Genomic DNA, 27304 nt, shown 5'->3' with positions numbered 1-27304 from the left:
AAATTTTTGAAGCCACAGTCATTCCTTCATACACATGCAAAAACTGAAGACATCTTCGGGCAGAAAATCTTTACTTCAAGAGCAGATAGTCCTTTGACTTAAATTGAAAACCTCTCTTCTAGGCATTTCTCTAAAGAGGACATACAGATAGCCAACAGGCATATGAAAAAATGTTCAACCTCACTAATCATTAGAGAAATGCAAATAAAAACCACAATGAGCCTGACCACCGCATTGTATTTCTGAAACTGATGTTGAATAATACTGTATGTCAACTATAATTATATATACATATAACCTCGGGACATGGAGTAGAGTGCGGGAACGGATTCAATGGAATTGTAATAGATAAGCATGATATCGGGGGTGGGAGGGCAGTGGATGGGGGAGGGGGGTTGTTACTTTGTGAGGGTGAAAAGGGTAACTATTGCATTGTTCTGAAACTAACAATAAAAATAAATAAATAAATAATAAATAAAACAATATAATACAAAAAAAAACAAAAAACAAAAACAAACAAAAAAAACCACAATGAGATACCGCCTCACTCCGGTCAGAATGGCTATCATAAATAAATCAACAAACAACAAGTGCTGACGAGGTTGTGGAGAAAAGGGAACCCTGGTGCACTGTTGGTGGGACTGTAGATTGGTGCAGCCATTATGGAAATCAGTATGGAGGTGTCTCAAAAAACTGGAAATGGAACTACCGTATGATCCAGCAATTCCACTCTTGGGTATCTATCCAGAGAAACCCAAGATGCTAATTTGAAAAAATATATGCACCCCTATGTTTATTGCAGTGCTATTTACAATAGCCAAGACTTGGAAACATCCGAAATGCCCATCGCTTGACGAATGGATTAAGAAACTATGGTACATTTATACAATGGAGTATTACTCCACTATAAAGAAGAATGAAATTGTACCATTTGCAAGGATATGGATGGACCTAGAGACTATTATGTTAAGTGAAATAAGTCAGTTGGAGGAAGACAAATACCATATGATCTCACTTCTATGTGGAATCTAAAAAACTGAATGAATGAGCAAAATAAACAGAAATGTCTCAGAGATATAGAGGAAAAACTGATGGTTGCTAGATCGGCGGGGTTGGAGATGAGGGAGAAGGGGAAGGGATTAGACAGCATAAATAGGTAACTAAAATATTGCCACAGGGATATGAAAGACAGCTCGGGGAATATAATTAATAATGTAAATATTTTGTAGGGTGTCAGATGGTCACATGTCTTGTTAGGAAGACCACTTCATGGATGGGGTAGAGGCTTGATCACTGCACTGTACACCTGAAGCTGATGTTGTATAATATTGTATGTCAACTATAATTGAATATATACATACATATATATATATATATATATACATATATATATATATATTCATGGGATGTGGAGTATAGTGTGGGAGTGGAGTCAAGGGAATATTAATAGATACGTATGATATGGAGGGGAGTGGGGCAGCGGATTGGGGAGGGGAGTTGTCACTTTGAGGGGTAAAAAGTATAACTGTTGCACTGTGTTGTACCCCTGAAACTAATTTAAAAAAATAAGAAAATAAGAAAATAAAAGCACAATACCAAATTTAAACCTACTATTTAAAAGGATTTAAATTTTTACAGCATAATTTTGCTTTTCAAATCAAAAATTTAAAAATCTACATACTGTCAACATCTTCCTTTATATATAAATAAAGTATACTCAAAACTAAAAAAAACAAAACAAAGCCTCTCTTCTGACTTGAAAGGGATTTCCAGTGAGTCATTAAGCTTTACACAAGGAGTTCGGAACTGGGTTGAATAATCATGTAATTTATATATATACTGGGATGCTCTTGAGAGTAATTACACCGGATGACAGACGTGAACCAGGACTGTACCAGGGAAACCAAGAGCTAAGGTCACCCTGGGCGTGGGCTCACTGCCTCTGAGGCTGATTAGCTAGGATTTAGAGTAGCTTCTACTTGGGCCAGTTGTGGACATTGCCTCTGGCGGGAGGAATATGAGGAAGGGACCATGACAAAAGGCCACTCACAATGAATCATTAGGACCAGTCTTTGGGACATGCAGGGCTTGAGACAGCATTTTAAGAAATTATTCTCTGGTTTTTCTTATTGAAATTGCCAGCACATGTCCTCTAGTTTCCAAGAGCAGCCTCCCAAACTGCTGCATAAATGACTGCTCTGCTGAGAGGCCTCCCCCTTCTAAGCCCTGAGCTTTTCAAGTTCAGGGACTAACATCTTTCAGACCGGCGCCCTCAGCGCTCATCATCATAAGTGATAGGATGATTCAGCTCTCTAGTGGATGCTTAGAGTCCATTCTGAATCTTGCACCATGTCCACGTTATTCATGTGAACTTACCACCTATGAGTGTTTGGGGGCCAAGATGGATGAAAGAAACTTCAGAGGGAGGACTGAGGAAAGGTTTTCCTAACAGAGGCCACAACTTCTGCAGAGGAAAGGGACTTGTTTTAAGAAGCCTGTAGAATGAACCAAAGAAAGGAAAGCTTATAGCGGTGGCTCCCAAACATCATTGAACAGCAGAATTATTTACTTTATCACTGACCATTTATTGAAAATACTCATCCCAGGCCCCACACTCTCTGAGTCTACTCAGAGATTACTCAGTTGTCTACTCGGAGACGACTGGGGTATAGTATAGCCCAGGAATCTGTATTTTTAAAGATGCTCCCAAGCATAATCCAATGCAATTGGTCCTGAGACCATGTGGGAAATGCTGGCTAAGATCATAGACATCCCTTAGAAACCAATGTGACCCCCATAAATTCATATATATATGGAAAAAAGAAAACTTATAGTCACTGAGATCAGTTAGCTCTAAGATTAGATGCTGCCAGATAAACTAGAGTTTCCTTTTATATTTCTATATCTCCTATCTTTTGTTCCATTGTATTTTGGGGGGATTTTTATTGCTATTTTCCAAGTTTTATTGATATTTAACAAGCAGACCAAAGTACACATGTCATTAAGTGCCCACAGCTCTTTGAATTTTCACAGTGATTGCACCCAAGAAGGTTCCCAGCACCCAAAAAATCCCTTTCACTTACTGCCTCCCCAGTTACTATCTGGTCTTCTAACCCCATAAATTAGTTACTTATCTTTTGTCATTTCTACTACTTTTTGTGTGTTTGACAATGTTCATAATATTTTAGGATAGTATTGTATGTATATAATTTATCACTAAATAGGTATATTGTGGTAAGTGCTCACATTTTTTCCCTAATTGGACACACAGTTAAAAATTTTTATTCCACCTGCCTTAAGGACTAGCACTGTTGGTCTGAGCTGAGGTGTGTTTCTTGGAAATTGGAGGAGAGAACATGGGCAGCGTTTCAGAGCCGGAATCCATACCCGTTGGTTCGTTTTGGCTGCCGTTGTGTTGTTGGCTGTACTACTCACTCCTTCTAGAAATTTAGGGCCATGGAATGGAGAAGGAGACATGTTTTACAGTCAGCCAAGAATGACCTTAGGGAAGTCACATGGCCTTATTGAATTTCAGTGTCCCGGCTTCCAGACACTCAGCAAGTGCCTGTTCTGTTCTTTGCTTCCTCTTTCTCCAAAATCCGCAAACACGCTGTCTCCCCTTGGAAGTGTTGATTTGCATCAGTGTCTTGGAGAGGCCCTGTGGGTTATGAAGAGCCTCCTGGCTTTCCTTTGACCTTGGTTGAAAGCCATGTATCTGGGTGGAAAGACATCAGCTCCCAGTGCCCCTCTCCTGGTTCTCTCATGCCGCTGAATGTGGAGTCCATCCCAGGCCAGCTACACGGGGAAACCTCTCCTTGCCCTTGCACCCCACCCCCAACTATGGGGGCTTGCAGGAGAGCAGCTCAGCCCTCCGCACTGCAGGCTGTAGAAAGAATCCCTGTATTTTCCTTGGTTTGATTTTCTTAGAGTTTGACTTTCCTAAACTAGCAAGATTTTGAGTGGCAGGATTAGGGTGTGAATTTATCAGAAAGGGGCCAGAGAGAGGACATGGTCGCCTTTAATCCAAACCTTAGGAGGTGTCCAGCTCACATGTGACCTGCCCGGCCCAGGTCAGCAGGGGAGTAGGTCACCGGGGTTCTGAGCCCAAGTATTAGTTAAGAATGAAGAGTAGATTTGTCCTCTGCACCTATCTTCCCGGGAAACCATGGGAAGGGTGGACAGCCAGCGGAGGACTGGGGCTCGTCCTGGTCAGAGGTTCTTCCTCCTCCCACAGCCAACAGTGGCTGTTGCCTGAGAACGGCCCTAAAGAAGGGCCGTGTCTGCTGCAGTCTCAGTTTGTCCCCCTGAGGCCATTTTCACACATCTGTCTTTGTGCAGCCAGCCCATCTGTTGGTGGTTTTTTCTCTTTCAGGAGGAAATGGGCATTTCCTGTGAACTGCTGGAATCGGACTTCCTCAAATGCAGTGTGGGATTTCCTTTCATGAGGTCAAAGTCGAAGGTAAGGGGCAGAGATGGGCCACTTCCTCGGCAGTCGCCCCCAGCCTTCCCACCAGCCTCTGACTCTGCCAACTGCCTCCCCCTGAGGTTTCCTCCTGCAGCAGCTGGGGTGGCCAGCAGAGCTGTGCCTGGGCATGGCCATGCTGCTGTGCAGGACGCTCTACTCCAAGGATACTCCAGAGAGGCCATAGCCATGTGGTCTTCCTCTTTGATCCACATGATGTACTGAAATGTGAGAGACCCACCATAGCCTTCACACTTTGACAAGCAGCAGCTGCTTGGCCTTCTTGAAATTTTTGTTTCTGGGACATTCCATGCCACTTGGAGCTCCTGAGACAAAAATAAGAGAAGATGCGAGTGATCTAGGCTAATGACCTACAGTTCTGACTCCCCTGGGTATTCACAATTTTCTTAAGAGACATCTTAACATTATTAAAACATAAATAATTGCATTGCACTTTATTTTTTTAAGTAAAAAATGACAGTCACTTTGATATTTATAAGGAGCCAAATTTTCTAAGCTCAACAATAATATGACACAGCCTATTCAGACATTCATGGAACATTCTATATGTCCTGTCATAAGGAGATGCAAAGATACGTAGAAGATGTGATTGTTGGTGGCAAAACTAGAATCTAAAATCTGCCTTTTGAATTGGAAGTGATTATCCCTGCTATGATTTGAAGGAAATTTCATATTCCTTTGTCTATTTTTTTCCCCTCCTAAAATAAATGAAAGCTTAATCCTCCTCTCCTGCCTATGTTATAGGATCGGGTTGTTTTAATCTCTAAGGCTTTTTGGTCCCCATACATAGTAGCTGTTTTGTAAGCCAATTGTGAGAGACTGTTCTAGTGAGAAAGATTTGCTCGGTTCTTAGCAAATCCCTTGAACCCATCAGCCTCCTTGAAATGTACCTGCTCCAAACTACTGTGGCACTTACATGCATAATCCCGCGAGCCTTTTCCTGGCTGTTTCTCATCTTCCACATTCACCCCAGGAAAAGCAAAACCTCGAGAGGTGGCTGCCTTTAGAAAAGGGATTACAAGAGCTGGCAGAAATCAAGCCAAATCCTATTAGACTCCAGGTGGGGTGAGGAGGAAGGAGGAAGACCCTGAACCTTGGACACCATGGCCTGTGGTAACGTACATGGCACCTCCACACACATGTCGTTGAAATCTATTGAGCAACAGAAAATAGACTTAACTGAAAAAATGTAACCGTTGCCATGTCATTATAAAAGTCAGCCTACATCCCGAACAAACCTAAGGTCTGTCTTGCTAGTTTTAGTCTAAAGATTATTTTAAAAGGAAAATTTATATCACTATCATAAATGGATCCAGGATCACTTGCCAGAAAGAGAAGGTAGTCGTAAAAATGGATACAGTGAAAACAAAGCAGTGTTGAAATGTGGGACATTCAATTTTGTCAAAATTCATTAACTCTCAAAACAGTCATAGAACCGACAGAAGAATGAATGTTAGAATGTTGAGTTTTTTCCTACCCGGTAATGCCACTACCTTCCTCCCACATACAGAGGGTAAGACCTGTAGCAAGGCTAAACCTGGAGGCAGGGCATCTGGGCGTAACTTCCTTGGAGAAAGCCTGCGAAGTGACCCGGCAGGGACAAGGGCTCCCTCTGTTTGCATCCCAGCTTGCCCTCCCCTGTCCCTCAGACCCTGTGGGTCATCAGGCCACAGGCCCCCTGCCGAGCCTCACGACTACACTATTGGCTTTCTCTGGTTGGCCATCTGTTTCCCTCTCATGACCAGCCTGCCCTGTTTCTGACCTTCTATTCTCCCAGGCCTCCGTCTCTGGTTTGTCTTCTCACCCAACTCTTGTGCTTTTCATCTCACCGTGCTCTTGAGTGTGTTTAATTCAGATCTTCTGCCAGTACCGACTCTTTGCTGGGATAAGACCCTTGCCTGTCCCTTCCTCTGTGCCTTCTGGCTCTGCCTCCTGTCCTGTCTCCATGCCCCACCCTCACTGGAAGCTGACAAGTCCCACTGCGACAGAAACGCTTGTCTAGAAAGGGCTGCCCAGTGGCCACTGTAGGTGATGGTCCAGTGTAATGGTCCAATTTTCATTACTATCAGGTAGCATTCAGTTTGGTATAATCCACTGTTGCAAAATTAAACCATGGCTTGGAATTAGTCATAAAGGAACCCAAATATTTAGATATTAAAGAAGCCATAGACTTTCAGAGCTTGATGGAGTTTAAGAATCACTTTGTCCACCCTCTTCTTTTCATTGAAATGCAAAGAAATTAAGTGTCTTGGTAAAGATTACATAGTCAGTTTGTGGTAGAGCCTGTTTTTGTAACTCCCTACCCAAAGGTTCTTCCCACATTCCCACACACATATACTGGGGGTGCCAAAAAATGTATATACATTCTAAGAAAGGAAAAAGCTGTATTAAAATTGTAATACTCAATATATACCAATAACAAAAGATGAATACAAGTCATGTGTATACACTTTTTTGGCACCCCCAGTATATGGTGAAAACCATTGGCTCAGGGCAGTGTTCCCCACATCACAGGATGGTCACCACTGGGGGCACCCGAGATGATTTTAGGTGATATATGGAAACAGCACTAAACAATATTGACTCCAACAGTGAGAAAGTTATTACCCTTTCAACACTCTTTCAATCCTAACTACATGTAGGAGATCTCCGATAGTGCTAGCATAGCTTTAACACCTCCCCGTCTTTGTTAATCTCCCTTTTACCAAAATAGGGTAGACCTTAGGCTCAGAGCCTTCAGCAGGCAACAAAATTCAACATGACTTTGCTTTCACTGGGCTTATTTTTATGACTACCATCTTTTTATGGCAAGCGATTCTAGATTTCCATCTAGGATAGTGACATCAATTTTAAAAGAGTCTTTAAACAAAGTGAGGCAATAAAACTATGAGGTAAATATCACAGGTTATATGTTATGCAGATGTGAAAAAAAATTGGGAAGATGGTGTGTGTGAGTGAAATTTAGAAAGTCCTGATTTAAGAGATAAACATATCACTTCCTAAAGAGAACCCCAGTTGCTGAAAAGGACTCTTGCGAGGGCGTGGTCCAGGCCTGGTTGTATTGTTAAAGCTGTGTGTCTGGCCTGATCATCAGAAAGATATGCATAAAAAAATAAAGCTTGTCATGCAAATGACGTCCCAGAGGTCACATACTACTGGAAGATTGTGGCTACCACGGATTAATTTGGAATACCTGCTGATGGCTCATGTCACTTTCTTTTTTTTCTAGTATGAATTCAGTGTGATCTTTGATACAAGCCACCTGTCAGGGGAAGAGGAAGTTCTTAGTTTCATCGTTACTGCTCAGAGGTAAGAGGGATTTAAACTTTTTTTTTCAGAGATAAAATGTCGATGGGGCCAGAGGACAGGCCCTGGTCCTGCTTTGATGATTCCCAGGATGCTGAAGGGAGAAGAAATAGTTATTTAGTGATAAAGCCCCAAAGCACTGGGTGGACTCAGATCTCCCAGGGATGGTGCTTGTCTAGTTCTGCTTGCACAGCACCCTGCCCCTCTTTCACTGTCCTTGGAGGACGTCTAGGACAGTCCTGTGCTTTCTCAGGTCACTCTTGGGTAATGCGAAGTCCTACGGTCACTTCAAGTCTCAAAACAAGTTCACAGATCCGTGAAGTGTCCTGTCCCATAAAATAATCAAAACTTGACGTTAAGCCTTCCTTGCTTGGCCAGGGCAAGGCTGCCGGAGGAGAGCCTGCCTCGTGTGAGTGATCCTGCTTCCCTCCAACTGTGCTTTTTCTGGCCCTCCCCCCTTTTCCTGAGAGCAGTTCCTGAGCCCTCCAATCTCACAACAGGGGTGGTGAAATGGAAGAGGCCTAACTTAACAGGTACTGGGCTGTGCAGGTGTTCAAAGCTGACTCCCTTTGGAAAAGGGAAAAACCTTTTCCAGCCTCAGCCCCTAGGCAGCCAAAGATACCTTCAGCATCTGCTGCTGAAACTGTGCCCCCTGGGACAGGACCAAAGGTGACCCCGCACTGGCTCTCCCATCTAGATCCCACTCAACGATCTTTGCCCAGACAGTCTCTGGAAATGCAGGTTGCTTTTGTGCGGTCACCTCTCTTTCACGCTGCCATCAGAGGGGAAGCCAGGCAGCCCTTCCCCTTACATTTCCTGGGCAGGAATCAGACTGTTTGATCAAGGTTCCCTGAAGCTTGACTTCAAAAGCAGACATCTTCTCCCCACCACAAACAGTTTTCTCTAAAAACCACCTTCAGAAATTCTTTCTCGACTCTTCTTTTATCCTTGACGTTCTGGCTTGGATTTTTACCACCAGACATAGTAAATCCTTGCCTAGCGCTTTCCTCTGAATTTTGGCATCTGTTATGCCTCAGCCAAAGTTTGCATCTTAACATCCTGTCATCCTCACCCTGAGGATTTTCACAAGAACACCAGTTCCACAAAAGTTAGACTAAGATCCTTCGCAAGTCCTGCATCGCTCGGTATCTTCCACAGTCCGCACTTGCCTCTCACTGATGGCTTTGCCTTCAAGGCCCCAGTCTCCATCTTCAGTTGCTGGGCATTTGGGAAGCCCAGGTCAGATCACAACAAATTTAACTCAGCAGTGGACAGCAGCAGTCCCCCTGGATTTAGACATAAGGAAGCTTTATTTTCATCTCCCACTACCCTTTAATTTTGTTTTCATTTGAGGCCTTCGTCAGCTCCAACATTACATAAAACTCACAGACTTGAGATTAATTTTCCCTTGGGAATGGCCCTGGAGCTGGAGGCATACATTCTCAGAGCCCCTACATCCACAACCACAAGAGCATATTTTTGCTTTTAATGCTGCTTTCTACATTTTTTCAGCATTATCCCAAATATTTTGGAGAATGTTCTTGCTCCTAAAAATAAGAGCACAGCATGACACCGTGGTTGCTTGGCCTTCTTGACCATGTGTTATCATCTCCAACTTGAGCTCCAAAGTTGATAACTTGCTGGCCTTTTGTTCAGCACCAGTTGGAGTTAATGAACATGAGCGCTGTGTAGCCTACATATTGTGATGGGATGTACAAAGTAGATGTAACTAATAGCAACAGTGAATGCTAAAATATAGCCCAGTAATCCCAAAACTCCCACACAACCTTCCAGGCTGGGTTTATAAGCTTTAAAATCATGCAAGACTTGGCTCTTTTCTGTTCACACTATTTTCAAGATCGTGTAGTTCACGTTCACATAAAAGGTGACTGTGATCTAATAGACACACGTGCAAAGCACAGAGAAGGTGGACTTTGTTCCCATTGCTAGACTCCAGAAGGACTTCAGTGGGGAGGTGGCATTTCCACAGTGGAGTCTGTTTTCAGGCTGAAGAAACATGGGCACGGCGGTGAGAATGTGCATGGGACAACCTGCTCGGTTCCGCCCATGTGGGTGGGTGGGTGGTGCAGTGAAGTGGGCTTCACCAGCCATCTCTGAGGAAGGGCGGGGGACATACAAGTGCAGCGGCCGATGGGGCTGAAAGAGGAGACTGGGTTGGGCTCTGGAGGGCCCACGTAGCCTCGGGAAGCCTGAACTACTTCCCAAAGGCACTGGGGAGCCACTGAAAGTTTTAGAAAAGGGGAGTGACGCGATGAAATAGCTTGTCCACAGAGCATGAGATTGTCAACTTTAATAAAGGGAGGCAGATGCCCACTGACACCTGAAAATTCCCATTCTCCTCCCCTTTCTTGGATCCACAGAAAACTTACTATGTTGGGCAGATCCATCAGTGGGCCCTCTTGTTCCCTCAACACCTGGGGCAGCCATTATTCCTGGGAAGGTACATTTGGGCAGGACATGGGACATGAAAGAGACGTGCCTCGTCCAAACGAGGAAACTCTACCTGCCTCCCGACTCCAGTCAGGGCTACTCAGAGGTATGAAAGGAGGGCTGGCCTCCGTTTCGAATCACATGTCCATAGACCAGTGGTCTGCGCCCTCAGGTGCCCATCAGAATCACCTGGATTCTGTAGCTTTAACAGCTACAGATGCCTGGTCCACCCCACAGAGATTTTGATCTCATTGGTCTGGGGTGAGAGCGGGGCTTTGGGATTTTTTTAAATGCTCATCAAGTAATACTAATGAACTGCCAAGGCTGAGTGAGAACCACTATCCCTAGTCCCTCACTCTATACTGGGCACATTTTCACTCAGCAAACACCTGTTAAGATCCTACTGTTTACCAGATGCAGTGCTGGGCCCCTAAGAAAATTATAATAACTTACTAACTTCAAGAACATCCCCTTATGTACGTTAATATTGCCACATAGCATCAGGGGACGCCTAGTTATCTGATCTGCTAATTCTTTGAATCACAGATGTTAAGGAAGCTATATTATCTGTTAAACACACAGCAGACTATTTCAGACACTCATCTCTTCCCAGACTTTGGTGAAAATCTGGTGTTACTGACCCAGAGGGCACCTACAGCACTTGACTCCCTGCTATGACGGAACTGATCCTCAAAGTTTCTTATCTTGAAAGCCAAGTTAAACTATCAATCCCGCTGCCTTTCTTCCCGTCACCACCCTTTGAAGATCTCTTGCCCACTTGTGCATCCAGAAAGACATAAAGTTGAGACTAAACAGTTTCTCAAGAGCTCCCCTCTCAGCAGCCCGACTTTGCCGACCTCAGGGACAGCATCCCGAGTCACACGCTTGCAGAATAACTGGAGGCCTTTTGATGTTGGGCCTCTTTATCTCAACTTTTCAACTTGGCTCAGCCTGGAACAGTCACCCGATGACAGATGAGACTGTTGGGCCTGAGCTGCCAGCGGCCACAGGTGGCTGGACAAATGGCAGGGCAAGAGGTGGCACTTCCATCAGGAACAGATTATGCAAAGCTGGCAGGATGCTGAGTGGGGGAAGGGTGCAGCCCCCACCCCCTGAACCCCTCTGCGTTGCCATCGCAGCCATAGGGGAGTTGCCTCTAGCCTGTGATTCTCTGATTTTTATTGTCCCCTGGGAGAGAGAGGACAAGGAAGTTAGACCAGGTGGGCACCTGATTCCGCTGCTCCTGCAAACTGTGGCTGCCCTCTGAGTGATGGATGTCACCCCATATGCGGAAGACAGATGAGGAGTCAGAGGTCGGAGTCACAGAGCCCCATTGTTTCAGAACAATAGGAGAGAGGAGAGGGGACGTGAGTGCTATTTAGGTATTGTTGCATTCAGCACTTGCTGGCTGAGAGAGGAAGGGCAGGGGGCGGGCAGGAACTCTGCACATGTTCAGGGAATGGTGTGGTGGGAAGTGGCCCAGAAGAGCTGTGCCCAAACCTCAGTGGGTCTGGCGGGGGGGCGGTTCTTACGTTCCACTCCCGGAGGGTGACCTTGGCTTTCGACTGGGATGGTACATTCATGCCCCGTGGTAGAACCAACTGTAAATGCTGGGTTCAGCAACATGCACCCACCAGCCATGCCTTTTCTCAAGGCAGTTCCGTCCCTGGAATAATCATCACAATTCATATTTGACATGTAATAAAATGGTAACCGCCTAAATCTGGTATCAGGAGGAGGCGTCACAATGGAAAAACCCTGTTTTCAGAGTCAGCCTAACCTGATTCGCTGTGGGTCCTTGGGCCAAGTCACCTAATCTGTCTGAGCTGCTCCTTGCCTGTCAGAAGTGGGTAATCCCTTTCTCTGGGGTCACTCTGAGGACCCAAGGAGATCATGCTGTGAAATGTGCCTGGCACATAGCAGCCGCTCAACAGATTCAGCTCCCCTTTCAGAATGACCCCACAAGAACCCCCTTCCTGTGCTTTATCACCCCAAAGGGGATGCCTGTATGGGGACAGCCTGTAAGCAGAAGCCTATAGCAGGAACTCCCATAGTACTTATGGTGACAGAGTTGGCCAGGGCCTCTCTCTTGAGCTTAACTGTCCATGGAAGATGGGTGACACTTCAGTGGAAAACAGCTACGGAAGTCCAGCAAACCCCTTCCTGGCTGCAGTGCCCCCACCTTGCTGGGCCGTTATTTATGGAACAAGCACTTACGGAAGAAGCACACGCTGTCGATGCCCATCCATCACCCCTCAGCGCTCACCTTTCCCAGTCACCACTGCACAGCTCCCAGCACCTGCCACTCTGCCCGAGGCTTTCTCTGGCCAGAGCCCACTCACCTGTGTGTAGGGCTGGTGCCAGGGAATGACTGCCCCCTCCCCACCTCCCCCAGCAGCAGCAGCAGCAGGTCTCAGGAGTGAGTGGATGAAGGCCCAGCTCCCGTGCGCTCAGTTGGTAAGACAGGTGTCCGCTCCTCGCTGCGTCCCGGAGTTCCCCAGCCAGACCAAGCCCAATTGCTTACATCACTCACCGCCTGAGTGACATGCCTTTATTGTCTTCCTCCCCTTCCCCATCTCCCTTCCTCACCCCTGACTGCTATTTCCTGGGGTCAGCTCCCCAATACACTACTCACACTCATAACTTTATGAGGGGAACACAGCTGAGACAGCAGAGAGCCCACTGCGACTCTGCACAGGGACCGAAAACAGAACTGAGGAGAGATAAGAGGCAGAGTCAGCCCTTGGAGCGTATAGAGCTAGAGCTCTCAATCTCAGCACAGCAGCCTGCTGCCAAGAGCGGGTGCTGACCAGCCTCGTCCCCCTCTTCCCCTGCAGCGGCAACGTGGAGCGCGCTGAATCGCTGCATGACAATACCCTCACACTGCTGGTGGCGCTGAAGCACGAAGTGGATACGTCCATCACTGGGTGAGTAGGCCAGCCCTGCGTTGCCAGAGCTTGGTATTCGCATATGTCGCCAGGAGTCAGCGGCCCTGCCACATCCACTTCTCGCCAGCTCTGAAATGCAGCATGAAGCTTTAGCCACAGTGACGCGGGCCCCCCTCCCTGGTCGCCTCCTGTCCCAGCCACCCACACAAGGAGTCCGATGACAAGCTTAAGCACCATAATTTCTTTGAACCTTCCGTACATCTTTATCTGCATGTATTCCCAGCGCCTACTCCTCCAGAGTGCCATATGGAAGCAGGCAGCGTGATTCCTGGGATTAAAATCTCAGCCAAAGGCTGCTGGGCCAGAGGTTACAGCCAGATGTCCCAGTATCCTAGCTGGCTCCAAGGAAGGCTCGCCTTTCTAATTAGCTTCGCAGTCAGTGCTGGCTTCATGTGTCTCTCTGAACCCCTCTGCCGAGCCAGCAGCAGCTGTGCCTGATGTCTGCGGTGGTCTGGAATGGGCAGGGAACCATCAGGATGGGCACACCACACGCCCAGGTGATGTCCAGACCACTCGGTGCTGCTGGCATTGTTGCAAAGCAGGGCTGCGGGACCCAAAACAATCGGAGTCAGTTTTCAGCCAAAGCCCAAGCCCAGAAAACTGAGAACTTAGTTCCTGTTTCCGGCTTCAGAACACAGAGTACATACCTCTTTGATAGTGGAAAAAAGATTGGTACAATTAGTTTAGATCAAATGAGGTCTCACTGAACCCTTGCCCCAGGTGCAGGCTGAACTTTCTGGAGGTCCAAAGTTTCTCATTTTTCAGTTTTCCAGTGCTCTGGGCCGCTGTCTTGGCCAGAAGCAGAAATGTTAATATATCACAGAAGGGGCCATTGCGGCAGCTCATGCTCTCCTGGGTGCCCAGGAATGGGCCGTCCTGTGCTTTTGGCATTTTTCATCACATTCTTCAGAAGTGAGGCTTTGGTGGAATATATTTGCAACTTAGCATAGGTTTGCTTCTGTTCGTGGATCTATTTTTAACCATATAGTTTATTTACTTGTCTCATCAGAGGCACAGTGAGACGATGCCCTGAAACAAGCCCTGTCCTTGGGGACCAAAGGGAAAAAGCAGTCACTCACCTGATCCTGTTGTCAGGCCCTAGGAGGCCTCATTGTGAGGTGTTAACAGCCCCTGATGAAGCCAGCGGTTAAACAAATGAGTCAACTGATCTTTCCAGGAACGTCAGGGCGAGTGTAAAGGAACCAGTTCTTGCCATTTGATAGCACCGGGACTCACTACATTTCTAAAGGAATACACTGAAGTTGAAAATAGATGAATTGCTGTCCATTCAGACTCGGTACCAAAAATCTTACATGATTACTATTCGGGCAAGTGTGCAGCGTCTAGAATCTCATCTAGACTCCATTATTTGTCTGGGAATTTGAGTGAATCTGGGCTTTGTCTTATCTTGGGGTTTGTTGATCCAGGCAACATTGAAAGCTTGCTGCAAACTGAGCTTAAATTCTTAGTCACATCTTACATAGCCACTGTTTGAAATCTGAAGAAAAGTGCTATCATCGAGTGGACTGCATTTTTAATACTCAATTTCTCTTAGCTTTGGTAGTCTGACAAATTTAAATTTTTAAGATGAATTTGTCACAGAGTGGGGTTTAGGATGCTAAATACATAATTCATTTATATTTATTTCCTAAAAGGTTGCCATGATCTTCTTCAATCTACATTTTTTAAATGGCAAAACAGAACATGTATAATTTTATAACTCAGTTAAAAAAAGACTGACATCAAGACTACCATATAGTCTTCCTCTTCATTTTAGAAATGTAATCCAGTACATATTCCTATATGTAGCTTACTGATTTGACCTAAGATGAGGAGACATTACTGGAAATGTCTGTTTAGAAAGCATAAGTCTGACTGTGTCCATTTACTGGAGAGAGAAGTAATTCCAGAAGAGAACTATTTGGTGGAAGGTACTAGAGGGAGCCAGGTTCCATGGAGACAGATATTTGGGTTCTCGGGATAGCAGTGACCATGGATTGCTTGACCTTGGGTTGGGATGACGGGTTCATGGTTTCCTCTTTCAGAATCATGTCTCCAACCTCCTTCGTGTACGGCGAGTCTGTGGACGCATCCAACTTCATTCAGCTGGAAGACCTGGAGTGTCATTTCCAGCCCCTCAACGTCACCTTTCAGGTACCCACCTTTGGAGACTGTCTCGGTCATTGGGGGCCAATGGAGGGCCCATGGGATGTGTCTTCTACTGAAAGGCAACCGAAGGGCCAGGCTGTTTCCAGGAGAAACTCTTCCCAGCCTGGATGACTGGAGTGTGGTATATGTGTGTGTGCGCGTGCTTTCTTTAACCACACACAGAATGAATCCCTTTCCTCACTGGTACGCTGCTGTGTAGACCCCTCTGCTTTTCAACACCTGGAAGGAGAGCTGCATGATGAAACCAGCTCTCCCCAACAAGGTTCCTGAATGCTGAGGTCCAGGCCAGCATCCCAGCCCAAATGGCCCTAAAGGACCCCTTTCAGTTCTCCATCAATCTTCGCATTATGCACAGGGCAGCCTCAAGGATTTGCCATGTCCCCTTCCTCCTGGGGTTCTCCATGCTGACTCAGCCAAGAGCCCACTCCCCCACAGAGGGTCAGCCTTTCAGAAGTGCAGTGTTCCAAGAGCAAAGCAGTGTGAGCATATGGGAGGAAAACTGCTGCTCCCTCACAGAGCAGGGGCTGACTCTCCCCAGTCACCCCAGCATCATTTCCAGCAGGGCCACTCGGTATGGACTCTGGGTATCGTGAAAGGCGCTGTTCCTTCTTTTTCAGAAACTTTTTCTGAAAAGGGCCAGAGGGTAAGTATTCTAGGCTTAGCCAGCCACACAGTCTCTGCAGCAACTATTCAACTATGCTGCTATTGTACAAAAGTAGCCATAGGCAAGGCAGATATAAAACAGTAGTGATGGATGCTGAAATGTGAATTTCGTGTCGTTTTCACATATCACAAAATTTTACTCTTCCTTTGATTTTTTTCCCCCTACCCATTTAAAAATATAAAAGCATTCTTAGCTTGCAGGCTATATGTGAAAACAAGTGGCAAGGCCAGATGTAGCCTGCAGGCCATAGTGTGCTGACCCTGCTCTAAAGTACAAATTCTCAGGCCAGCACTGGTCAGTGTCAGACTCTTTGACTGTAAAGCTAGAGGTCCTCAGCATCAGCAAGTCCATTCTCCTCAAACACAGGATGACAAACACAGGGAAATGTAGGCCCAAGCAGGAGAGGACATGCCGCAGGGCCCAGAGCTGGGAGAGGTGGAGGTGAGGCCAGGGCCAGGACTGGTCTGGCGTTGACTGTGTGGACCAGCACCCTGCCAGGCGCTGAGGAGGAAGCAACGAATAAGGAATAGGCCCGTCTCACCCGCAGTGCAGCATAAGCTACATCCCACATGTTGCAGAGCTGTCCCCTGCCTCCACCCCATCTTCCCCCAAGGAGAAGAGGGTTTCCCAGTCTGACATTGACAGCTGTGGCCAAATAATTATTACTTTTCTGTTCCTGTGGCCACTCCTCGGTGGACCGAGGGGATGACAGATAATGACGGGGTGAGGGTCTAAAGAATGAGGCAGTAAAACATTTGTGGGGTCTCACAAACAATGGTCTTCCCCTCTCCAAAATGTTCTCCCAGGCAACAGACCTTGGAGACCGTGATAGATAGCACATGTCCCCAGCTCAGAGAGGATGCGCCTCCCGGCCAGCTAAGCCCAGCTGTCATACCCCACGCTTGATTTACATGAATACAGGGAAAGATGGGGTTAGAGCTGCTCTTGAGACCTTGGAGTGATTGCTGTGAACAGGACCTCTGTGTTTCTGAATTGCTTCTCAGAATTCGTTTATTTTTCTTCATTGCTTTTTGTAATTGGATGGAAAACAGATAAAGACCAGATGGAGCTATTTCATTTCACTTAAATCACTTTAATTCCTTTTTGAGGTGTCATACAATAAAAGATACAGTCAAGGAAATTCTCTAGAAGGGCACACATGACGCACACCATGTAGAGGGTACACATGTTGAAAGGAGGAGGCAAAAAGGAATAGCAGCTACGCAAAAGATGCAAAAGTGTTCTTATCACCCTCTAAAAAAAGAAATAAAGAAATCTGAGGGTATGTGGTTAAGTCATGTTTCTCTGAAGGCATTTGTACAGGGAGCTTAAAGTTTGGTATTCAAACAAAGAGCTTTCTTCACATCTGGCCTGACATAGCATACAGACAAGAGAATCAGGGGCCCTGAATGACTGATCGACATGCCCCTTAGATAAACCTCTTGATTATCAGTTGCCTGAGGAAGAACATAACATTCCATCAGGATTAAGAGAGCTGGCTGGGTCTGAAAGATGGATGGCGTGTGTCATTGATTAGAAGGAGATCCTCTTGTGTTAGCAGAGCTGACAGTTTCTTTGAGATTTTCCCTGATGACTCATTTTCCGGTGTAATTGTCATTATTATGACCATCCTGCTGGAAGGCCACTGACCAGGTCAGTGGTGATAATGACCAAAAGGTGGAGATTGTGGGGGAGTATAGGGTCAGGAATATGGGGTCAGGAATATGGCTAAAACGCTTCTATATTTCCTTATTCCGGCAACATCACTCCTGAACAAGAGCACATGACTTTTTATATAAAGAGACCTTTTGTGTCTTTTAAAAGCTATTACTCAACAAGTTACGTAATTGTTTAAAGACTCCACTATAATGCAGATGGAAGAAAGGTGGAAATACTAGTCTTGAGCCTGGTTTCTACATTTCGTCAGAGTTTTTCTAAACCGAGACAAAATAATTTGTTGACTAATGCTAGGCTTTTTTTCTTTAACATCATTTCTCTCACCTGAAAAAATGATGAAAAATAATGCAGATGTGGCACAAGAACATTTGCAGAGAATTAAATGTTACGACATTTGTTAAAAATAAATAAATGTGGTAATACAAATTCTCCCATCTGTCTGGCTTTGATGGTAAATAATTCAAATCAAAATCATGTTCTTCTTTCTTTCCCCCCACTCATGTTTTAATTGTGATTTCCCAGACATGTCAGTAGGTTTCTTGTCAATTCTGTGATCTCATGTTTCACTTCAAATTAGTTATGTCAATTGTGGTTGGATAGTCCTTCCTCTTCCTGTGTCTTAGGGTTGTTGTTTTTGGTGCGTTTTGTTCTTTTTTTCAGTCAAGAGTTGGCAATAACCTCTCATCCGCGCAATCATTTTTTTGTCTGTTCTTTGAAGCAGAACCAACTATTGCAAAAAAATGAAGACATGGTTTTTCAGGGAAGAGCTGGCTGAAGCTAGCTAGATCCTTATACGTTCTGTCATGTGTGAGGACCAGCTTAAATTTCCAGCCTGTCTCCTGGCTCTGCCCTTCTGACCTCAACTCCAGAGATGCCTTGATCCCGGAATTCTCTCTCTAGTCCCCAGGGCATCGAGCAGCATTTCATTTCTTCTTTTCTCTTGCTCCCACCATCTGTTTTCTTTCTTTTTTTAAAAAATAACATCTTTATTGAGATATCATTTAAAGTTCACCAGTTTAAAGTGTGCAATTCAATGATTTTAATATGTCTACAGAATTGTGCAATTCTCATCAGAATCTAATTTTAGAACATTTTCATCACCCCCAAAAAGAAACTCTACCCACTGGCTGTCACACCCTATGTTAGTTTTTTACTGCTGCTGTAATAAGTTACCACAAACTTGGTGCCTTAAAACAACACAAATTTATTATCCTACAGTTCTGAAGGACGGAAGTCCAAAATGGGTCTCACTGGGCTAAAATTAAGGTGTCAGCAGGGCTGCGTTCCTTTCTGGAGGCTCTAAGGGAGAATCTGTTTTCTTACCTTTTCCAACTTCTAGAGACTGTCCACAGTCTTTGGCTCATGGCCCCCTTCATCTTGAAAGCCAGCAATGGCCAGTTGAGCCTTTGTCATAATGTATCTCCCTGATTGTGACTATCTCCCTCTTCCCTATGTAAGGACCCTTGTGATCACATTGCACCCACCTGGATAATCCAAGATAATCCCTTTATTTTAAGGTCAGCTGATGAGCAATGTCGATCCCCCTTTGCCATATAAAATAGCATATTCACAGGTTCCACGAATTGGGTTGTGGACGTCTTTGGTGGGGGGCATTCTTCTGCCTACCACACTCCCCATTCCTCCTAGGCAACCACTAATCTACTTTCTGTATCTACATGGCTATCCATCTTTTTCCTCCTTCATCATATTCCATCTTTTCCTTGAGTTTCATGATCAGCATTTGCTCCATCTCCTTTCTCTTATCAGTCTTTGTGGCCGCCATCTTTTCTCTCATTTCTCAAGAGAAGATGGGCTGCTGGAGATGGAATATAGGGAGGATTCTGGGGGGACGAGAGGACTAAAGTTTTACAGGATCAAATGCCAGAACAGAAACGAGGTACACAGATCAAACAAGATGTGATTAGTGATTAGCTATAAGTTATGGAGAAACCAAATTGGCTGGATAGTGTAGTAAGAACAGCCCTTTCTGTAAGTTTGATCATTTGGCTTGGGGACAACCCACTTTGTCTTTGAGGGTCTCAGTTACCTCAAGCTGTAAAAGGAAAGGGGTTGGATCAGATCAGTGGTTCTCAGAGTATGGTTCCTGGGCTAGCATCTCCTGGGAACTTATTAGAAATGCAAAACCTTCAGCCCTCTTCCACACTCCACCAGACCCACAACTTCAGAAACTCCGGGCATAACTTCACCCCTTCAATCTATGTTTTAACAAGCCCATCTGGTTATTCTGACATATGCTGAAGTTAAGAGAGCCACTGGACTAGATTATCTCTGAATTCCCATAGGAATTCTAGATGTGTAAAAAGAAATATAATTTTCAGCAGGAAGAAGACAAAATACTAAAAGGGAATAAGGTAATTTGAAAGTTTGGGGGTTTTAATGCATATTTGAAGGATTTCTATTTCATTACAATCCCCTGTCGTTCACTGTTTCACTTCATGACCTTCTAGATCCCAAACCCTAGAGTGTCTGTGTATCACTTCAAAGAACTTTAGAGGATATACTGCATGACATAAAATGAAGATCTGTATTTCTATTAAACCTTGCTGTGCGTGTCTCATACCCACAGGTCTATAACACCGGACCAAGCACCCTTCCTGGGTCATCTGTCATCATCTCTTTCCCCAATCGGCTGTCCTCTGGAGGTGCAGAGATGTTTCACATCCAGGAGATGGTGGTGAGTTCCCTTTGTTTCACCATTGCTTTCAGACACGCCAGCTCATTTATATTTTGTATTCCACCCTGAGGGTGCAGAGAGTTAACTCATTCTACCCTTTGGAAACACACCTAGAGAAGCCAGGAACCTGCTACACTTATGTTTCTACATTGAGACAGTTTAGTTAATGCCATAAGAAGACCTTTTGTGGAGAGGCGAGGGTTAGCTATGAACCTGACTCTGAAATAGACCTGACTGGCTCTGGGACCCCCGAGCCTCTGTCTGCAGTCTTGGGTATATCTGAATGCATTTCTCTGAAGGAAAGAGCCTCAGCATAACATAAAGATTCTCCAAGGGCCACTGATGCCTAGAGGATGAAGGATTGGCTCATAATGCATAAGTGCAGGTTGAAACTCAGGTTTATATGCAGAATATGCAATTCTACTTGACCCTAAGTCAACGGTAGATGGTTTTGTCTCAAGGAAAGCTTGATAACTAGCATACGATTATTCCCACCCACCTCCTTGAAGCAGTCTCCTTGGCTTCCCGGACATCACATTCCCTTGGTTTCTGCTTTCTTGCTGGTTTTTCTCATCTCCCCAACTTGTACAGGGCCCAGGGTCTCCTTCTTTTCTTCACTCAGCCTCAGAGGTCTCACCCAGACTCATGGCTTTATATTCAGTCTGTGCTGAATTCAACCTATACTTTGCACCCAACCATAGGCCAAGTACTGGCTCACTGTGGGGAACAAAACAGACAAAAACATAATAAATTTCCAGCCTTCGTGTATATTCCGGTGGGGAGAGACAAGTAATAAATAAGTAAAACATATAGTATGTTACATGATGGTAAATGCTATGGAGAAAAAGATAAAGGAAGCAAGGGGACTACTTGCTACTACTACTACTAAAACTAGTACTCAAGCCTGTAGTTTTAAATAGTGGGTCAGGCAGGTCTCGCTGAGACCATCTTTCAGGGTGGGAGACCAGAGCTGTCTCAGGGGTTTGTAATGTGATCTTCTTCGTGCATGAAGGCCTTGCCAAGTCAGTGTTTCATGAGAATTCTCTCTGCTTGATTTTAGCGCCACTTGGACATTTCTCTCCTTGGAAATGCCACCCCCCACGCTGCCTCCGCATGGTGTCCAGGTTGGACATCCAGGAGCCTCGGTGTGTGTGTGTGCTCATCAGCACTCACTCTGGGGGAGCTTTTTGCCTCAACATGAATCACTTATTGTACTTCGCTGGTCACAGCAGTTGATGGTAACACTGATTTTTAAAGCTGGCTGATGGCGAAGGCACATTTTGCATGAGAAACGCCCTGGGTTTTATGACTTACTTATACACAGCGGGTACTTGCAACAAGAAACCTCCCCTGCAGCAAGCTTGCTGGACTTCACTTGTATATCAGCCACCCTGGCCCTTGAAAGCAACCCAGCAATAACCCACGGCAAAGCTGAACCACTCATGTTTTTTTTTTTCATTGTCCATTACTATCTCCCCAGGTGAATACATGTTTTTTTCTCCTCCTTCACCCTCAGTTTTTTTCTGTAGAAATTCAAAGACCCACCCTATCCCAAATCAGCAATCACCCTGGCTGGAAGGCCCCTGATAAACAAGAAGAATTCAAGGCTTGGGCACCCTCCCGAGGATGCAACGTCCTTGGGTGATATGCATTCTTTTCCTTGATATCCTGTAGCTTAAATGATGTCATGTGAAGTGAACTGTTAATAATACAGCTTACATTAAGGGGATAAGAGAGAGAATGGGGGAAAGGAAACCCCTCTCGAGTGGAAGATGGATGTCCAGCCCTGGGGTGGATTTCCGGACTATGTGATCTAACCCTCTGCCTTTGAACAGAATACAGTCAAGACATCTCCCCAGTACAACAGAACCGTGTTTCCAGCAAGTTCTCTTAGTTGAGCCATTCCAGTATCCCTTGAATTCCATTTTTTATGATTATCCTCAATTTTTCATGCTCTAATTTCCCCGGCCTTTTCTGGGCTTAAAGTGGAAAACAGTTGCCTAGCTCCCTCTGTGGAGAAGTTGAGCTGTTACTTAGTCATTCTTCCCCCTTCTGTTCCCCACAATATCACAGTTCCTTTAATTCTCTTTTTCCCATTTTAGGCCATTCTCTTGGCTCTCTCCACATTGTCCAAATATGTAAAAATTCAAAACTGAGCATCAGATATATATATACCTCTTTATCCAGCCTCTCCTCTTCGCAAAAGGTTATTCCTCAGGCAGGGAGGACCCCGTTAACCATTTGAGAACTTGCTGATTCCCACTCTTAATAGTTTCTCTATGTATCTATCAGAAGCACCCTGAGGCTCTCTGTAAAAACATCAACAGGGAGACCTTAATGGCCAAAACAATGAGGTCTAAAACCCTGCATGACCTCCCACCCACCTTCTCAGGCCAGTATCCTGTCTCCAACCTCATCCCTGACCTTGTCTTCCAGCCACTCTGGACCAGGAAGGCTGCTGAACTACCCACCCTTCACTTCCCTGGGCCTTCTGACCTTGCTAATGGCTTCACCCTTCCCCTGGCTATACAAAGCCCAGTCAAAACCCAATTCACACGTCGTCTCTTCCATCAAGCCTTCACAGATACCTTCTCAGATAGTCCTACCTCAGGGCCTTTGCACCTGCCTCTGCTGAGAACACTTCCCCGAAACCTTTGCCTGGCTGGCTCCTTATAATGCATCTGAGCCTAAGCTCCACCTGTTCAGAGAGGTCTTCTCTGACCACATTAGCTAAAGTTGCATATCCCCTTGAACTTTCAGTCCCATTTCCCTGTGTGTTATTTTCTCTGTATCACCTGCCACCATTTAAATTACTATTTTTCATTGTCTCTCTTCTTCCACAAGATTAAAAATAGTGTGACAGTAAAAGGCATGGCTGCCTTGTTTCCTGTGTATTCCCAGTGTTTGGTGCCTGTGCCACAGTATATGCTCAATTAAATGAAAGAATTAGCTACTCCCACTCTAGTAGTAAACCATCACAAACATTGCTTTCTGCCTTAGGCATAGGTTTGTGTCCTTAGACACCTGTATACCCTGCAACACATCAAATGTGCACCTCCTGTGTCCTAGGAACTCAGGAAATCGGCGTTGAATTCAAATCCCCAAGTAAACATGTCTTGACAACTTCCCTTAACCCACAGCAGAGGTGGCCTTAATTGTAATGTGGGAACAAGTAAAAAGGTAAAGCTGAAATAAGGGGCTGAATTACTTATCAGAAATAAAGGCTTCTAAAAGCAAACTTAAATGCCACACATTACACACACACACACACACACACACACACACACACACACGTCAAGTCCAATGATCTCAGCAATGGCCTCAAACCACTTTTTGTCCTTCTCTCTGCACATGTCTGAATGTGAGCTGAAGAGTCAAGTTCCTGAAACGGGCCAGGATTAGGCTGGCTTTCTTTTTTTTTTTTTCTCAACAGAAGCCAAACACTTAAAAAGTGAAGCGATGGCTGATTGAACTCTGGAGCGAGAGTTATGATGTTCCTGGGCTGTCGGTTCAATTTTACTTTTGGCTAGAAGGACAGCTTACACTCAACACACACCCTCTGGAAGGTGGGGCTAAGCTTCGACCTGGGCTGTCCGTGCACAGTGTGGTCCAGAGGCTGCCCTTTAACCCATGTGGATAGAGCCAATGAATCAAGCCAGCAGGGCCATCTCCCTGCTGACTGAGGGCGCCAGCCTTATCAAGGAGCCCAGGGTCTTGTGCTCATGCCGCTGTGACATCTGGAAGCATTAATGCTCCCTTGCGGCGTGTGGGCCAGTTGGAATGCCCAGGCTTAGGTGCCTGGTGTTCTCTGGCCTTAACGGTGAGTGGTTACGCAGTTTACTTTCCTTCATTCCTTCTTTCATTCCTTAAAAGCAACATGACACAGAGCCCTGTCATTGCAGGGGTGATGGGTTGTTACCAAAGTCGATAACAGGAAATCTCACTGAGGATAAACAGAGCTCATCGGTCATTGCCGAGAAACACATGGTTCTCATTTAACCTGCTGAGGACTAATTGTGTATGCTTCGGAAGCACAAAAACAGGAAAACTCCTTTCTGACAGACACACTGACTTTCTTCCAAAGACCAAAAGGCGCTTTCTCAACATTGTTAGATGCTGAGCAGTAATTATCTCCCTCGCTGTCAGGTAGCCAACTTCACTCACTTCCCCTTAATAATCTAAACTTATGACCTAAAGCATGTTTCAGGCCTCCCATGAAGTCTTCAAACTTTAGGCTTAATGAATGGCATCTAGGTTTCTCTTCTCACTGCTCTGATGTTTATACTCTTCAGCAAAGGAGTGTAAGAGGTTAGATGCGAAACGTGGCATCCAGAAAAATGATTATTTACCTTTTGATAAAAGGGTAATAATGAAGTGTTACATCTACTAAGTGCAGAGATAACCCAGTAGGTGCGCTACTTTATCTTTTACCGTAAGATGGGTCCAACAGCCAGAACCAGAACTTAAATAAACCAGTACAAGTGCAAGGGCTGTGTTATGTCCCATAGGAGGGCTACTGACTCATTTATTATCCAAATCCGCAGACCATTCTGCTTCCAAAATGTTTCATTATCTGTGGAAGTGAAATTTTTGGCATGCATGTCAAGTGCTCAGATAACATATTCACGTCTCACTTTTTTGCTAAGAGAATCTGACCGCATCTGGAAATTCTTTTGTGTCACTGCTTCTCTGAAACTGCATCCCATCTGCGTCCCTTTAATTCCAGTGAAAGGCCATCCCCACGATTGTGAAATGGGCCTCGTCTGGGAGACTTGTCTTTCTCTGAGTCAATGTGAATGAATTTTCTTTGATCGGGCAGCCCGGAGGTGGCCTGCACTCTTGACTCTGCAGCCTGTTGGCCTGTCACATCCAGAGGAAGAGGGTGCGGGGGAGTGGGGAGGGAACTACATTGTTTTAGGCAAACCCGAGAGCTGGTGGGAGAAAAAGAAAACATTGGCTTTTATCATAAGATGTGAGACTTTAATGGAATCATGGCAGACTCCTACAGAGGTCAGAGTTGTGCAATGGGTTGTGTTCTTCCTGTTCTCTGTTTGGAATGTTGATGTTGAGACTTTGCCCCCTTTATTTTCTGTTTCAGTTTTGGTCTCTGTAGCACCCTGACCTTTCAGAGCTAGTACAACTTTTCACAGTGGTGATGGACTTCAGGGGTGGGAATGGGGGTTGGGGAAAGCAAGGGTTTTATGTAGAAGATCATCTTGCAACTAGAAAGAGAGAAGACATCTAGAGTTAAAGTTGTGATCCTTTCCAGCTTTTTAAAGTTACTATCTTTCCTTTTCTGGAAATTAAATAACACTAGGTCATTCTTAAGCTCCATTCCCAATGCTGCAGGTTTGGCAGCAGCTGTTATTTATGGGTGGCTGTTATGTGTTCTCATTTACCCTTCTCAGTTGAAAAACAGAACATGGCTCTTCGTGTGAGGATCAAGGGTCAGAGACACTGTCTAAATCTAGAGCCTCATATTAATGTACCTCGTGTTATGATCATCAGAGTGTTTTTCTTCTTTGGAAAGCAAAATGTTTTTCCTTTTTGTCTATTTGTATGAACACATTTGAGTCTCTAGCTACACACAGAGGTAAGTTTATCAGAAAATCAGAACTTAACGGAACTGATAAACAAGAGTACCCCTTTCACAAAGCAGAAGAATCCATAACTTCAGAAGGATTAGGCTGCCATTGGGATCCCCTTCCTTTAAAGGATATGATGCACACACACACAAAGTGTGTTTTCAAACTTTCGAATTCATTAGTAACATAAAGCTAGGTTTAGCCATTATGAGGAACTACCCAAGATTGTTGTCAGTGTTTCTCTGCCTTTATATTAAATAGTGTCACTGCAATTGAAAATTCAGAGTAAATGAATGTGTCCACCCGGTACTAGGTCATTCTGAGTCTGCATTATTACAAAGCCTTGAAATGAATGGTGATACATGAAAATATTTATCTTAGGATTTATGATTAAAATATTGTCATCTTTTACTGTTCTTTGGTCAATACAAAGAAACACAATAATAAATCATAGCAATGTGATTTAACAAAAGGCACAATATAAAGGACTCTGTAAGATTGCTTATCACAGTTTACATTTTGCAGAATGCAAACTATGTATTTCTTAATTATCTTTCTAGTAGTAAACATCTTAGGTTGGCCTAATTAACCAGGTGGTATCATTTCTTGATCCTTTTATGAATATTATTTTTATTTCAAACCTTGGAGTCCTACAATTAATATCACCAAAGCCATTTTGGTAAATGTTCAGACTCCAGTGGCAGAAAGGGAACTGATTGTCTTTTTTTTTTTTTTTTAGCTGAGCCATCTTGCCACCTTTTGGCAGCTCAGTAGCAGCTCAGCTCGGGCTGTGAATCAAACCGGGAACCCTGTTGCTCAGAGCTCGAACTCTTGAGCGAGCTCTTAACCAACTGAGCCACTGGGCCGGCCCTGATTGTCTTTTGATACCTTGATTCCAAGAGTAGGCAATAAGTAATTAAATTAAGAAAGTAGGCATTCAAAACATTTTCTGGATTTTAAAGTCAAGGGGCATGTGAATTCAGAGGAGCAGGTGGTAAGTCAGGAGATGGGTCATGTTTACTCAGTTGCCATCAGCTGTGATTGGTGTAACATGATATGGAAAAGTGGCCTAAGGATGTAACAGAGAACATAAAGTCAATGATTAACAGATAAATGTCAGTTAACATAAAACACATGTTATTCAAAAATGAACCTATGCCCCTTTTAATCCAAGTCAATTCAACAGTTTTTAGATCAAACTTTGCCCAAGACCCACATTGGTAAAGACTCCAAGCCTGGCTCATGGAAAGCACTGTTGTCATTGGGTTTGTTCTTCTGCTAATTTAATCTGCCATTTCTCTTTTATTGCCTGTGTACTGTGTTCAA

General features: G+C 44.8%; 1 protein-coding gene across 1 annotated transcript in view; it reads left to right on the top strand.

Moving 5' to 3' along the window:
• The window catches only part of ITGA9 (integrin subunit alpha 9), a 330870-nt gene that overhangs the window by 254619 nt on the left and 48947 nt on the right, over positions 1-27304 (top strand). The window contains exons 19-23 of the mRNA XM_019647245.1: positions 4373-4459; positions 7713-7792; positions 13078-13167; positions 15234-15342; positions 20286-20393. Of these exons, the coding sequence (XP_019502790.1) occupies positions 4373-4459; positions 7713-7792; positions 13078-13167; positions 15234-15342; positions 20286-20393 (474 nt within the window). The remainder of the gene's footprint in view (positions 1-4372; positions 4460-7712; positions 7793-13077; positions 13168-15233; positions 15343-20285; positions 20394-27304) is intronic.

The sequence above is a fragment of the Hipposideros armiger genome, unplaced genomic scaffold, assembly GCF_001890085.2.
Source record: "Hipposideros armiger isolate ML-2016 unplaced genomic scaffold, ASM189008v1 scaffold_109, whole genome shotgun sequence".
NCBI classification, from domain to species: domain Eukaryota; kingdom Metazoa; phylum Chordata; class Mammalia; order Chiroptera; family Hipposideridae; genus Hipposideros; species Hipposideros armiger.
The sequence above is the reverse complement of the archived record's forward strand: the minus strand, read 5'-3'. Positions and strand labels throughout refer to the sequence as shown.